Raw genomic sequence first — 15,428 nt, forward strand, 5'->3', positions numbered from 1 at the left:
CAGGTGCATCTTCGAGGGTTCGAATGAGTGCCACATATGTAAGCACATGGGGCTCGTATCTCTGTGTGTGTCAGCATCAGAGTATGGTGCGGTTGCAAAGACTTAAGTACCCTTTCTCGCCATTCTCACCATGAAATGATGATTCTAGAAAAGGACAAAATTATCCTTCATCCAGAAAAGAGAGGATGATCTTAACTCTTTAAAGTCCAAACGTTTTGTTTTTGCCCTAAGCAGTAAACTTCTTTGCTATAACAGGAGTTCATCGCAATATTTTGCCCTAAATGTTTCGGATCACCCTTCAACAACGCACCATCTGCTGTAACAGGAGCTCTTTTTGATGATGCACGCTTTTCCATCGTCTGTTGTCACCGGAATACCCTTTTGTCGTCGTTTGCTACCATCAGAGCACCATTTGTCATCGTCTATTACCGTCAGAGCAACATTTGTCATCGTCTGCTCATGAGAAATAATTGAACTAATAGAGGAATCAACATTTTGTCTATTGTTCATCATGATACCAGGGTGCAAACATCGAACTGAGTAGACAAAGAATAGTGATTTACAGAAGAGATAATGGTGACAGCGTCGAACTGAGTAGACAGAGAGCAACAATTTACAAAATAGATCAGATTAGAGAGTAGCAATTTACAGTAGAAATCATATCAGAGAGTAGCAATTTATAATAGAAATCAGATCAGAGAGTAGCGATTTACAGTAGAAATCGTATCAGAGAGTAACAATTTATAATAGAAATCATATTAGAGAGTAACAATTTATAATCAAAATCAGATCAGAGAATAATGATTTACAGTAAAAATCAGATCAGAGAGTAGCGATTTACAATAAAAATTAGATCACACAGTAGTGATTTATAGTAGAAATCAAATCAAAGAGTAGCAATTTACAGTGAAAATCAGATAAGAAAATAGCGATTTACAATAGAAATCGCTCCTCTCTGATCTAATTTATATTGTAAATCGCTACTCTCTGATCTAATTTCTATTGTAAATCGCTACTCTTTGATCTGATTTTTACTGTAAATTGCTACTATCTGATCTGATTTTTATTGTAAATCGCTACTCTCTTATTTGATTTCTACTTTAAATCGCTACTCTCTGATCTGATTTTCGTTATAAATTGCTACTCTCTGATCTGATTTCTAATATAAATTGTTACTCTCTGATTTGATTTTTATTGTAAATCACTACTCTTTGATCTGATTTCTATTATAAATTGCTACTCTCTGATGTAATTTTTATCGTAAATTGCTACTCTCTGGTCTGATTTCTATTATAAATCGTTACTCTCTAATCTGATTTTTACTATAAAGCGCTACTCTTTGATCTGATTTCTTCTGTAAATCACTACTCTTTGATTTGATTTTTATTGTAAATCGCTACTCGCTGATCTAATTTCTACTATAAATCGCTACTCTTTGATCTGATTTCTATTATAAATCGCTACTCTCTAATCTGATCTCTTTTATAAATCGCTACTCTCTAATCTGATCTTTTTTATAAATCGTTGCTCTCTGTCTACTCAGTTCGACGTTGTCACCATTATCTCTTCTGTAAATTATTATTCTTTGTCTACTCAGTTCGACGCTTGCACCTTGGTATCAAGATGAACAATACACAAAATGCTGATTCATTTGGTAGTTCAACTATTTCTCATGAGCAGACGATGACAAATGATGATCCAACGATAATAGACGATGGCAAAGGGTGCTTCAGCGGTAGTAGATGATGACAAAAGGTGCTCCGATGACAGCAGACGATGACAAATGGTGCTTCGATGACAGCAGACGATGACAAATGATGCATCATCAAAGAAAGATTATGTTACAGCAGATGGTGTATTGTCAAAGGGTAATCAAGAACGTTCATCGTCGAGTTCATTTCTTGTTGCAAAGCGATTCTATGTGCAGCTGAGGATACATCCTCTCCAAGTAAAAGAGCTCATTAGTAATGGCAGTCCACTGCACCATGTTTCTCGAACTTAGGTTGATTCTTAGAGACTCTAACAATGGTGCACTTTTAAGAATATGCTTCACAAACTTCAACTCAGGCATTGTCCCCTTGAAGGAGCCGATGGACTCCGACTTAGGCAATGATAAGAGTCACATGAATATGCAAAGCTATTTACGGGAAAATATTTTCGTCAAACGGATTTTTATTTTATGAGAGAGCATTTCTGTCAAACGCATATCTACCTTTTTTATATGTTATTTTATTATAAAATCATCATGGATAACATTGGCATATGAATTATCACGGGTCCCAAGATATTCTTTCGTACACACCGAAACACGTAAATTTGTCTTCGGGGGAGGGGCATCATACTTTTTTGTGCAATCTGCACCTGATCTTGAGAGTCATGTATGTGTGCTTGTTAAACTCATCAAACGAGCGACTAAATTGGATACTTTTAAGTACAATCAGGGCCAGCTGGAGTTCTATACATGTTTAGCTAATTACAAGCAGAAGGGGCCATCCATGCTGGTATCATTTTTCCTTTGGATAAAGGAATAAATGTCCACCAAACACTTAGACAAAGACCGAGCATTGTCCTTGTCACTAAAAAAAGGTTCCTAATAAGTCTTAATACTAAGAGTCAGGGATACCATACTGTTACTACTAACTTTACTTTGGACTTTTTTGTTGAACACTTATTGGATAGGAGACATGGGATGAATGGAGCATCAAAGCAACACAATAACCAGCCATAAACTGCAGAACAAGCTGGGAAGGGGGCCTCTCATGTCAACACAGTAATAACCCTATGTCATCACTGCACGTTATATAGGGTCCTATTTGACACATTATTACATGTTCAACTTTTTTCTTTTCCTGGATAGGATAAGCTTGGGTTAGGCAGACCCCTACCAGGCTGCGATTAGGGGTGTCAATGGGTGGGGTTAATTTGGTTCAGACCTAGGTGGGACCAAACTCAGATTTGATTTGAGATGCTGAGGCTTTGGCCTAGTATGAAATTTCACAAATCATACCCAGACCCATAAATTAATTGGACCCTTTGAGTCTGATCCGGAATCTAATTGGACCTTCTTATTTATCACTAAACCCTGACCATATAATGTTTGGCCCAAGCTATTGACCCCCCTAACCATAAGATCTCAGATGGAAAAGAAAACCATTGAGGAGTTTATGCGAGTCATGCTAGAATGTCGTGACTTTGCAAGCTGATAAGATACATAATTCTTGTTTTTGGTTAAACCATTCACATTGGAATCAAGCAAACTGGTAGAGAGAATTGATAAGTCTGTTATTCTCTCTGTCACACGGATACTCCATTTTGTCCCTCAGTGCCATAATGAATAGAGCTGCACAACGAGCCAAGTTAGCTCGGGTTTGGCTCGTTTAAGCCTAACTCAGACTAGTCCTTGTAAATAAACAAGCCAAGCTTGAACATAAGCTCAAGTTCCTAAAAATTTGAGGACGTTAATATTGCAGGTCATAAACCCCATTCTCTCAAACTGAGTTCCTAAAATTTTGAGGACAAGAGAGGGACCAACTTGCCCAATGCATGACCTTGAGATGGGGGCACAAATGTCTGTGTACTTAGCTAGAGGTCAGATTTGCAGGCATTGATGGGGAGGGTGATAACGACGAAGCCCAATTATTTTAATGTAAGTCGGAGTTATTTGACTACAAAGGATGGTGACATGAGTTGGTTTTCTCATGTGCTTTGCCTATTCATTGCCTTCAGTACTTCAACTCAATCACATCATGTGATTGATCATATTTTATTTTGTTTGTTGTTTAGGTTTCTGAATAATAGCTAGCGATGCTATAAAGTGCAAGGAAATTTATCTTTTACCCTTCTATTCAACGAACTATTTCTGTAAACCACTTGGGGTTAGAGTAATGCCAATGCCCTCATTCTCTTTGGTTCAAATAGCTTTTGTCTCAAAGGCCTGGAATTGGGAAAGTTGAAGTGAGAATGGTTTGCCATTTTACCTCACTTAACTCTAAATGTTTGAGGAAATTTTGGTAATTTAACTGCTATCAAAAGGAAGGTCAGACAACCAATTCAAAGGGCAATGATTTAGTACTAATGAGGGTAAGGAAATATTTGAGCAAGAAACCATGTGTCATTCAAATAAATGTGTCCTACATTGTTTGTTTGTTCAAGGGATTGTACCTTGGATTGTAAATTTTTTTTTTTTTTTGGGGTTAATCCAAGGAAAAACCCCACACTCCGCCGGTTGATAAAACCCTTAAGGTCTTCCTGCCCACCAGGGAGCACACCCAGCTCCAACCTTGCGGAAAGGGTGGGCTTTGAACTTATGACATCCAGCCAACTTGGTGACATTCACAAGTGGCCCCTACCTACCAGATGAGTGGAGCCCTTTGAGTTATGAAGTAATACATTGTGAGTTGTCGATGTTTACTCAATTACACGATCCAAAAGTCAACTCTCCACTAAACCACATATATAGCATGTGATCTACAAAAATAAGAAGAAGAAAAAGAAATATGAAAATAAGACAATTTTTACTCAATAGTTTTTGTACATTCATTAGTACCAAAATATTTACCCTAGCTCTCTGACAAAAAAAAAAACTCTGACGAAAAAAAATATTTTACCCCAGCTGGTAAATAGATCGGTTAAGAAGAAAAGGTTGGGAACAAGTGTTTTACATGTAAACAATCCAAAATTGATAGGATTTGATTTCTATCCAAATGTAGACCCAACAAAAGATACTGATCCGAATCGATACAATATGAAAAAGGTCATATCATTAAAGTCCTCACCCAATCCAAATCTTCATTCAGATTTTATTATGAGCTCAATATCCAAAAATAATGTGTTGGATTTGATACTATGATGGATTACCAAAAACGTAATGCACTGTGATATAAGTGTGCAATAAATGTTTTGACTTTTGAGATAATAAAACATTTTTTTAGGAAAATTGAAACGTGGCTGATGCTTGAAACGTTTTCCCTTTCAATCCAATGCTTTAATAACAAACAACGAATTAAATAAATGAGTAAGTGACGAAAATTCATTTAATTCGATTTAAATTTTATGAAACGACAACTAAAAAGGACGTATATACGAGTTTTTTCTTTTTGAAAATATAGTTGGGCTATAGAAACTATGAGACCAAATATAAACCCTATTCATTTAGCGTTTTCTGTATAATATCTTTCTAAGAATAATTTTTCGTGTTTCTCTCAATGAACGACTAAATATTTTTACCAGCTGTTGGAAAGGATGGGTTTGGATTTGGATTTTTTTTCATACTAGACAGGCGCATACCAAATAAACTATTGCTACCTACGGGCAGAAAAGATAAGAATATTATGAATAATCATGTGTAAAATTATGTAATTTACACAATATCATGAAAAGAAAAAAATGTGTATCATAACTCTCTCTCTCTCTGAGAGGACAATTTGGAGAACAGGGCGATTAAAAGCATCGTCAGTGCAAAATACCAATTGAAAACTGTCCGTATACTGGAAACCGCTTCGTGTATTCATGATAAACAATTCTTTTGGCAGCCATTTTTAGGTAAAACGTCTCATCACCGACTGTGCATTGGCTGGCCTCAGGTTTGTAAAACCCTTGAGGTCCAGCTTCGACCTTGCCGCAAGGAAAGCCACCGTTGGTTTCTAACTTGTGACGTCCTGTCAACTTTACAAGTCTCCCGAAGCACCAATCATATCATGTTTTTAAGAACACCTTTTTCTTGCCTGCTCTAGTTTACCACCCCAATATTGAATAATTTGAAGTGGCATCTCCAGGATTAGTACAGTGCTTAACATCACAATTTGGATGATGAAAGTTGCTATAAGAGCGTATACTTAAATTATTTAACATACTTAGGGCGGGGTGGTATTGAAGCAAATTGATGACACTGATGGAATATTTATGGAGAAAAAAGAAATCGTTGAGATGTTCAAGACTCACCGACTGGGGTCACTCCCTCGTGTGGTACAGACCCACATTCCCCGGACGTGAAATTTTCTATTGAAACTTATTGAAGTGCAGATCATCATTCTCCTTGTGTTTACTAAAATATGAAAGATACTTCAGCTTACTCTACTTTAGATGTGGGAAAGTCAAAAAAAACGAAAAGAAGGGCTGCTTCGGAACGAACATTTGAGAGAAAGAGATGGAAACAGCAGCAAGGAGGAATAAAAGGGAGGAAAGAAGAGAATAAAATCCTGCATCCTACCAGAGTGAATACCCAAGCGGTAGTATCTGCAGAAAAGAAGGGAAAGCTCTCTCTCTCTCTCTCTCTCTCTCTCTCTCTCTCTCTCTCTCTCTCTCTCTCTCTCTCTCTGTGTGTGTGTGTGTGTGTGTGTGTGTGTGTGTGTGTGTGGCTTCGTCATTCCAGAATGCCGAGAGGGAGTCTAGGAACGGAGAGGTTGGTGAAGAGCGGATGCAGGATTCGGAAACGTGGGTGTTCTTCCTCTTCGTCTTCTTCGTCGATTCTGAAGAATCACAGGCTCAAACGAGCGATTCTAGTGGGAAGAAAGGGCGGATCGAGCACGCCCGTGCCCACTTGGAAGATGAGCTCTGGCTCTCCCTGTCCCATGGCGTTTGTTGAGTCCCCTCGTTCCCAAAGCGTCGCTCAAAAGACAAAGCATGGCCCCGTCTCCGCCAGGAAGCTCGCTGCTACCCTCTGGGAGATGAACGAGATCCCGCCTATTCAGCAACACAAGGAAGAGGCTTTGGATAAGAAGATGAAGAAAGGTAGCCTCTCGACTCGCGATCGGAGGTCTGTGGTTTCCGGCTCGTTGCCGCCCCACCTATCCGACCCTCCTCATAGTCCGGTGTCTGAAGTACGCCTGTGCTTTTCTTTTTTTCTCTTTTTTTTTTCCTTCTATTGGTTGCTTTCTTTGTTTCTTCTTTGTGCATGATGGATTTTTCTCATACCCATCTTCTATTTTGCCTTCCTTGGTGTTATGAAGACGACGGATCAATCAGGGACGGGTAGTCTGAGAAGAAGATTGTCTGCAATTTTGCAGAGCTACAAATTTCAAGGATTGGATTCTTTGAGCCGTACGAGCTTAATGGAGGTAAACCATATATCTGTTCTTTGTTTCTCTATTGAAGCAGTTTTGTTGGTCTCTGTCTTTTCCTCCCCGTTTTGTTAGTCTATGACATAGCTTTTGGTTGCTTAAATTTCAAGAACGTTTGATGGTTTTGTTTATCTTAAGGGATAAAAGGGTTTTTTTTTTTTGGGTTACTTGGTGAAGTTGAATAGTTCTGGACAATGCCTCGACCAAACTTTGATCATCGTTGGTGTAATTTGTAGATTGAATCTCGATCCATGGGTCTAACACCAGCCGGGTCTTTAGCTGCATTGAAGAATCATTATAAGGAAACCGATCACTGTTCTTCCACTCATAAAGAGTTGCTGAAGATCCTTAATCGAATATGGGGACTGGAGGAGCAGCACTCAACCAGTATGTCTCTTGTGTCTGCATTGCGTGGGGAGCTCAAAAGGGCCGGTGTTCAGATTGATCGGTTAGTTGAGGAGCATAGATCCGATCGCCGTGAAATCAAATACATGATGAAATGCTTTGCAGAGGAGAAGGCAGCATGGAAGAGCAGGGAACTGGAGAGGATTCAGGCTGCTGTTCGGACGATTGCTGCAGAATTGGAGGTCGAAAGGAAACTGAGGAGGAGGATGGAGAGCATGAATAAGAAGCTAGGTGGGGAATTGGCAGAGACGAAGGCTTTGTTAGCAAAGGCTGTGAAGGAATTGGAGAGCGAGAGGAAGGTAAGGCAAGTGATGGAGAAAGTGTGTGATGAATTGGCGAGGGGAACTGGGGAAGACAAGGCAGAGGTGGAAGAATTGAAGAGGGAATCTGCCAAGGCATGGGAAGAAGTGGAGAGGGAGAGAGAGATGCTTCAATTGGCTGATGTGTGGCGAGAAGAGCGAGTCCAGATGAAGCTCGCTGACGCTAAGTTTCAGCTCGAGGAGAAGAATGCTGCTCTTGACAAGCTGAGGAGAGAGCTCGAAGCTTTTCTCAAGACGAAGGGAACGACAACAAGGGAAAAACAAGAGGTGGCTGGTGTTGGTACTGAGGTACAACAGCAACCTGACCATGGAACCCAGACAAGGGATGGCCTTGAGCATGATACTGATGAAGAGGACTTGGCTGATAGTGATCTTCATTCCATTGAGCTGAACAGGGATGAAAATAGCAAAAGCTACAAATGGAGTTATGCTTCCGGTTCCATACTAGAAGAAAATGATTTGGAGACACTGAAGGGCACTTCCCTATCATTTGAGACTGGGATCACTGAAGGTATTGAATGGGATATTGGTTGTAAACAGAGTCGGGTAAACGGGATCACTGATGAAGGAAGGTGCTCTGAGAGCATGGATAGTGCTCTTTATGCAAACCAAGAATATGATTTAGAAATGCAAAGGTACAAGTATGTCAAGGGTCTTAGAGATCAAGTAATGGCTTGTTCAACACGACAATGGAGCCACCAACCTCGGCGTTCACAAGAGCAGGGAAGTGTGGTTAGTGAAAGATCAGAAGCAGCAGAGATGGCAAAAGGAATTGGGGAGAGTGGTACGAGGGGCAGATCAGTAGGAACTAAAGCAGAGGGATAACTCTCCAGGACTAAATAATTTAGTATGTTTCCAACTCCCTTGTCTACCTTCTTATGTCCTGCGTCTTTCCCCTACTAAATAAACACTCCTTGTATGCAGGTTCTGGTTGCTTCAGATGGTAGATTACAAAGAGATCCATTTTGTACAAAGCAACGTTTTATTGTTAATGAAATTAATTATTAGAACGTAATACCCTTTGGTGAAATCCAATTTTGCTCTCTCTCTCTCTCTCTCTCTCTCTCTCTCTCTCTCTCTCTACACCGGCACGTCTATTACTAAAGAGTAAAGATACATATCCAAATGAATATGAACTTTTTTTTTCATGCATATGCTCATGGCTTAGCTTCAAGATTCTTAAGACAATACCGACATATGCTTGTGGCCATCTTCATCCAAATAAATAGTGCACAATTACTTTACCTTACGAAGCAATGCTTTGTTAGGCAAACTACCACCACCCCGAGTTATGGAAATGATACTAGGCACCCCTATTGCTGTAAAGACAGGCCCTGTGTCCATCATCATCCAAATGAATAGTGCCTTCTCCTTACAAGCATCTTCCGGTGTCACCATTATGAGTTTGTTTTATGGACGGTGAAATCACCCTCGATATCAGAGACCTAGTTGCACTGGTCAAGCCTGCCGTACTTACAGTCGCTGCCCAAACTGAGTAAATTTAGTCACCAAGCTTCTGCTGAGCAAGGGTTTACTTAATACAAGGAACCTGATCACCCACCTAGTGGCCAAGGCCCCCTTCCACTGCACCAAACCCCTTGACACCACCATTATGTGTTCTTGTCTGCAAAACTCACTATTCGCATAAGCAATTTATAATTGAAAATTATGTTCTTATATAACCTGGTTATTTACATTAAAATTAATAAAATTCACGTTTTGACCAAATCTTTGTATTTCAAAACTCATTAGATAGAAAACAATTTAGTTAAAAGTATCTTTCTGTTTAGCTCCATATCGTTGTTTCTTTTTGTCTAGTGAGTTCCATGTGAACAAATAAAACTTTTAATAAGGAGAATGTGTTTGCTTCTGAAGTAGGTAATACCCTCGAAAGGCCATGTTCGCTGTCTCACATGTCTTCATCTGCAAATATATTCAGCCAGGCCCCTTAGCTGTCATTTGTCTTTGCCCTAGTAAATGGCCTCTATTGGTGTGCCATTTATAAATCCTTCACTAGAATGAGAATGTGGGAGCAGATTCACTGTTTACCATACAAAACACAAAATGTTACTCCTATTTAGCAATTTACATAACATCGTTTGGCTGCACCTGTAGCGATTTTCTATGTTTATGTTTTACACAAAAAATTGCTAATTGCTACACATGTCAGCAATTTTCTGTGTTTTGTGTAACCCAAGTATTCGAGAGGATCATCTAACCCATGCCTCAATGTGGCAATAGCAAAATAATTACAAAGACCCTCTTGTCTTGGGATTGCCCCCCTTCTTTTTTCGATATTTACACAGATAAACCACCTACAGGAATAGAGACAGCCGCGCTGGCTCTACCTGCCATACTTACTGTAATGTAACTCTATGAGCTTACCCCTTACCCCCAAGGAATTACCACACTTCGGCTTGCGCAAGGAGTGTAGGCTTTGAACCTAGACTGCTGGACTAACAGCCTAGCCCCAATCCCACTACGTCAAACCCCTTTGAGGCAGGGGATTGCCCCTTTCTACATTGTCCATAGTCCCATGAGGTGACATGAAAGTGTCAACTAGTGGATCTAACTTGCCCAATGTCACCATCGTTAACTATTTAGTACTTCACATGCTTTGAATCGATCCAGTGAACTGGACCTGATATAGCTCTTAAATGAATCACTGCTCATTGTTGATGGCTCATAATGCAGTTGTAACCATAGATCTTCCAAATAAATAGGTCCAATACGCGTAGACATTGATGTAAATAGAATAGACATGGGATGGAGTGGACTTTTTTACTGTTCAATCAGTGACATTATGGCTTGTAGCTTCCTCAAAAAAACGACATCTATAAGGTTTAATTGAGAAGATGCAACCTACAACCATGATACCATGATTTCTAGCATGTGGGAGTAGGTCTTATTGGAGCACCATATATATATATATATATATATATATATATATATATATATATATATATATATATATATATATATATATATATATATATATATATATATATATAATTTATATAACATTAAACTAGTTGTATTTAACATTAGTTGCATCAAATATTCTTAAAAATATATTCTTGAAAATGCATCATACTATCAAAGTTACTTTTTTGACCTAAATACTAACCGTATATTTTCAAAAATATTTTTTTTAAGAATATTTTAGTTATTTTAATAAAGTTAAATCTATCTAATGTTAAATATAACTAGATTAATGTTAGATAAAACTCATGTATATATAAATGCGTGTGTGGTGTTTTGATATTAGTATCATACCTTTCGAGACCGCTTGGACCGTCCTTTCCATTCAATGGCTCCCTGATCGTGCAATTTGGGATCAATCATTCCCAATTAGGGGTCAATTACGGTATGGCTAATTCTACAAGCAGGCTCTCTCTAAAAATGCGGGTTATGTCTTCCCAGTCAGTGTTCCATGAGGAATCAGCTACGCATATTTTTTGTGATTGCGTGTTTGTGATTCTGCATATGATCTTGGTAGTTTGATTATCACGCAGCATATGCTCTGTCATAGGCTTAGAAGCGAAGACTCCTGTGACGTAGCTTTAGGCAAACACAAACATCGAAGGCAGGCCTTTTGAGCGCACAAACAATGAACAATACATGCACACGAGCGGAAGCAAGAGTACGCGTATGCACAAACACAAAGAGACAAGGATGCAAAAAGTTTTTTTATAGATACTTGAAAGCAAAGTACATCAAGAGGGGAAGAGAGGGTCTGAATACACGAGGTTCTTAGGCCGTAAGGCCTTGTGGGGCCCTCTAGAGTGCCAAAGAGGTATATACATCAGAGAAAAAGGTGAAAAATATGGCAGTCCAAAACACGCTCCCCATCCTAAGTTGGCATCGTCCTCGACGCCAATTGTTCATGGTAGCCTTCTACAAGTTGTCGATGCTGAAACATGTTGTTGGCCTTCTCCCAGGTGACTTCACATTCTCACAATCCCTTCCACTGCACTAATTACTTTTGACTTCCCCTAGATAGTTGTTGAAATGGTTGAGGATGACATCTGGCTCTCTGCCTAGTACACTAACTGTTGAAGGAGCCCACTGCAGGATTGAAGCACGTTGAGGCATGCTCGTTGAGGATCTCCTTCATCTTCGTGGAACAACTTTAGGTTGCATATGTGGAATATTGGATGCACTTGAAAGTTTGCTGACAAGTTCAATCGGTACGCCAAGTTTCTCACACGTTTGATAATGGTGAAGGGACTATCATACTTGTGAATAAGGCCTCGGTGGTGGCCCCGAAAGATAGTTGTGCGGTCAGGAAAGAGCTTGACCAACACTTTGTCTCCAACACAAAATTCTGCTGGACGACACTTCTCATATGCTCATTTCTTCATGTGATTGGTTGCCTTGTTTAGATATGTTTTCGCCAACTCTGTTTGATCTTGCAAGTTCCTTACAAACTGGTATGTATAAGGTGTTTTGCCACGTCCTTGCGTAGCAAGAGAGTGCAGAGTTTGTGGCTGTTGTTCGGTTGCGACTTCAAATGGACTATGGCTGGATGACTCGCTCTTTTGAAGGTTGTAGCAGAATTGAGCCGCATCAAGTAAATCAACCCAATCCCTTTGGTTGGCACTGACAAAGTGCCGCCGGTATTCCTCTAGCATGCCATTTATTCTCTCTATCTGTCCGTCAGTTTGGGGGTAGAAACGTGTGTTGAAATGCAAGTTCGTCTCCATTAAGCGAAACACTTCTCGCCAAAACTTGTCAGTGAATCATGCATCATGATCATGACGATGCTCTATGAAATTCCTCAATGCTTGATTATGTTCCACACGAATAACTTTACAGTATCTGCAGCTGAGCAGGTAGCAGGGGTAGGCACAAAGACAACATACTTCAAGAACCTATCCACAACCACATAAATCGAACTGCAACCTTGTACTTTCGACAAGCTCATAATGAAGTCCATGGTTATGCACTCCCACGAATGGCTTGGTACAGATAGGGGCTCCAGTAGTCCACCGGGTCTCTGATTGATGGGCTTGTCTTGTTGGCAAATCAAGCAAGTCTGTACATATTCATTTACGTCATCGGACATCTGTGGCCAATAAAATGCACGTTCCAACAATGCCAAGGTCCTCTGTTGCCCTGGGTGACCCGTCCAGGTAGTATCGTGGCACTCATGCATCAAGCGCCTTCTAAAGGTATCTTGTCGCGAAATGTATAGATGATCGCTCATAGCGCAGACCAAACCATCCGCTAGCCAGAATCTTTGTGTCTTTCCTTCCTTCACCAATGTGATCAATTGTTGAGCCATTGGGTTACTTTTTGAAGCTTCTCGCACTTGTTTAAGAAGATCGCTCATTGGTTGGCTCACACTGTCGTCCTAGGCGAGTAAAGTTGCAAGTTCCGCCTTTCAACTCAAGGCATCGGCCACAACATTGGTCTTGTCTGACTTATACTTGAGGGTCATATCAAATCCTGCCAACACGCTTGCCTAGGACTCAACTTCTTCTGAGTTTGGAAGTAGCTTATCGCAATGTTGTCAGTGCGCACAATGAACTGCGACCCGAAGAGATAGTGTCTCCATGTACAGAGACAATGCACGACCGCCAACATCTTGCACTCATGCACAGTGTATCGACGTTCAGCATCGTTCAACTTCCTACTTTCAAATGCGATAGGATTTCCTTCTTGGAGCAACACCTCAACAATAGCAAAGTCAGATGCATCGGTCTGCACTTCAAATGGTTGCTGACAGTCAGACAACTTTAACATTGGCTCCTCCGTCAAGGAATGCTTCAACCCATCAAAAGCCTTCTGGCAGGCATCAGACCATAACCATGGTTTGTCTTTCTTCAACAGATCTGTGAGCGCGACCACAATTTGAGAGTATCCCTTGATGAAGCATCAATAATAATTTGCCAGCCCAAAGAAGGAGTGCAACTCAGAAACCTTAGAGGGTGGCTCTTATGCTTGAATAGCTTCAATCTTCTTATGATCCATTTTGAGAGTGCCTCCTCCCACAATATGCCTAAGAAAATAGACTTCCTTCTGGCCGAATAGGCACTTCTCTCGCTTGACATACAACTTGTGGTCCTTTAGAGTCTGAAACACAATCTAAAGGTGTTGAACATGCTGCTTCATCGAGTCGCTATACGCCACTATGTCATCCAAGTACACGACGACAAACTTATCAAGGTGCGGATAGAAGATCTTATTCATTAAGGTTGAAAAGGTAGCGGGCATGTTCGTCAAGCCAAAGGGCATGACAAGGAATTCAAACGCCCCATATCACGTTACGTAGGTAGTTTTTGGCTCATCCCCCTCTGCAACTCTGACTTGCCAGTAGCCAGATCTCAAATCCAACTTAGAGAAGACTTTTGCATTTCCAAGTTAATCAAACAAGTCCGCGACCAAAGGAAGTGGGTACTTATTCTTCACCGTCATTTTGTTCAGTGCCCTATAGTCGACACACAACTGCTTCGACCCATTATGCTTTGCTTGAAACAGCACGGGCACTCCAAAGAGAGCTTTGGATGGTTGGATGATCCCCGTTTCGAGCATATCATCCAGTTGTTTGTGTAATTCATGTAGCTCAGGAATTGCCATGCGATAAGGAGCCATTGTGAGTGGCCATGCACCTGGTACTAATTCAATCTGATGGTCTACCTCATGCCTTGGAGGTAGCTTCTTCGGAATCTCGGCGGACATAACATCACCAAACTTCTTCAATGTTGACGCCAAGGCCTCTGCGACATCTGTGGCTTCTTCTACCTCATCCGTAGCATGGATTGTGACAAGAAAAGTCTCGTCACCGTTTTTCATGTCTCTCTTCAACTGGAGCGCAAACACCAAGCGCTCACATGGCTTCCCTACCATCACAGTAACCATGCAGGGCTGACTCTCATTCTCAAAGCTAACAACGTTAAGGTAGGGCATTGGCACTACCATGTTGCTTCTTAAGAATTTCATCCTGAGGATGACTTTAAAATCATTCATAGGTGCAACTGATAATGTGATCCTTCTCGACCAGTTATGGATCCGCACTGGTACATCACGAGCGACGTCGTAGATGGCCTTAGCCTCCAAATTAACTGCTTTCATGTGGTTCTTTTTTTGTTCCCACTGTAATCCCAACCATTCTGCTTATTCACGCGATATGAAGTTGTGCGTAGCACCAGTGTCTATCAATGCCTTGGTAAGTCTTCCGTTGAGCAGAAGTTCCAAGTACATCAACTCTTTGCATATTGTCGATTCCGCAACAGTTGTGACCTTTACTGCATTCATCAGCTGCATTGCGCCAACTGTTGGCTCCTCTATAGGTTGATTCTCTTCTTCACCTTGAACAACATTCACAGCTAAGGGTGAGCGGTTATCTCCATTCCCTTGACCGCGGTTTCTATTGGGATATGTATCCTGCCAATGATCCTCATGGCAGATACAGCAGTCACGACGACAATAATTGTCGCCCTGAAAGTTATTCCAATTTTGGTTATTATTTTGACCATCTTGTCAGCCATGATTCTGCAGGTTTTCCTGACCAGTATTTTGTCCTTGGTCATTCCTTCGGTTGTCCCTTCGATTGTTGTGATCATTTTCTTGTTGTCTGCCTTGAAATGCAGGGTCATTCCTATCAAGCTCAGCAAGTTTCTCTACAACCACAAGCGACTCA

At 40.6% G+C, this 15,428-nt stretch overlaps 1 protein-coding gene across 1 annotated transcript; it reads left to right on the plus strand.

Moving 5' to 3' along the window:
• Window positions 1-6,371: 6,371 nt before the first annotated feature.
• On the plus strand, window positions 6,372-8,798 carry LOC149833548 (uncharacterized). The gene is made up of 3 exons (XM_090013454.1): window positions 6,372-6,818; window positions 7,295-8,630; window positions 8,708-8,798. The coding sequence occupies exons 1-2, from the start codon at window positions 6,372-6,374 to the stop codon at window positions 8,606-8,608; spliced, it is 1,761 nt and encodes a 586-aa protein (XP_089869580.1). The 3' UTR covers window positions 8,609-8,630; window positions 8,708-8,798.
• The last annotated feature ends 6,630 nt before the right edge of the window (window positions 8,799-15,428 follow it).

The sequence above is a fragment of the Nuphar pumila genome, chromosome 7 (genome assembly GCF_984573655.1).
Source record: "Nuphar pumila chromosome 7, dmNupPumi1.hap1.1, whole genome shotgun sequence".
Taxonomy (NCBI): domain Eukaryota; kingdom Viridiplantae; phylum Streptophyta; class Magnoliopsida; order Nymphaeales; family Nymphaeaceae; genus Nuphar; species Nuphar pumila.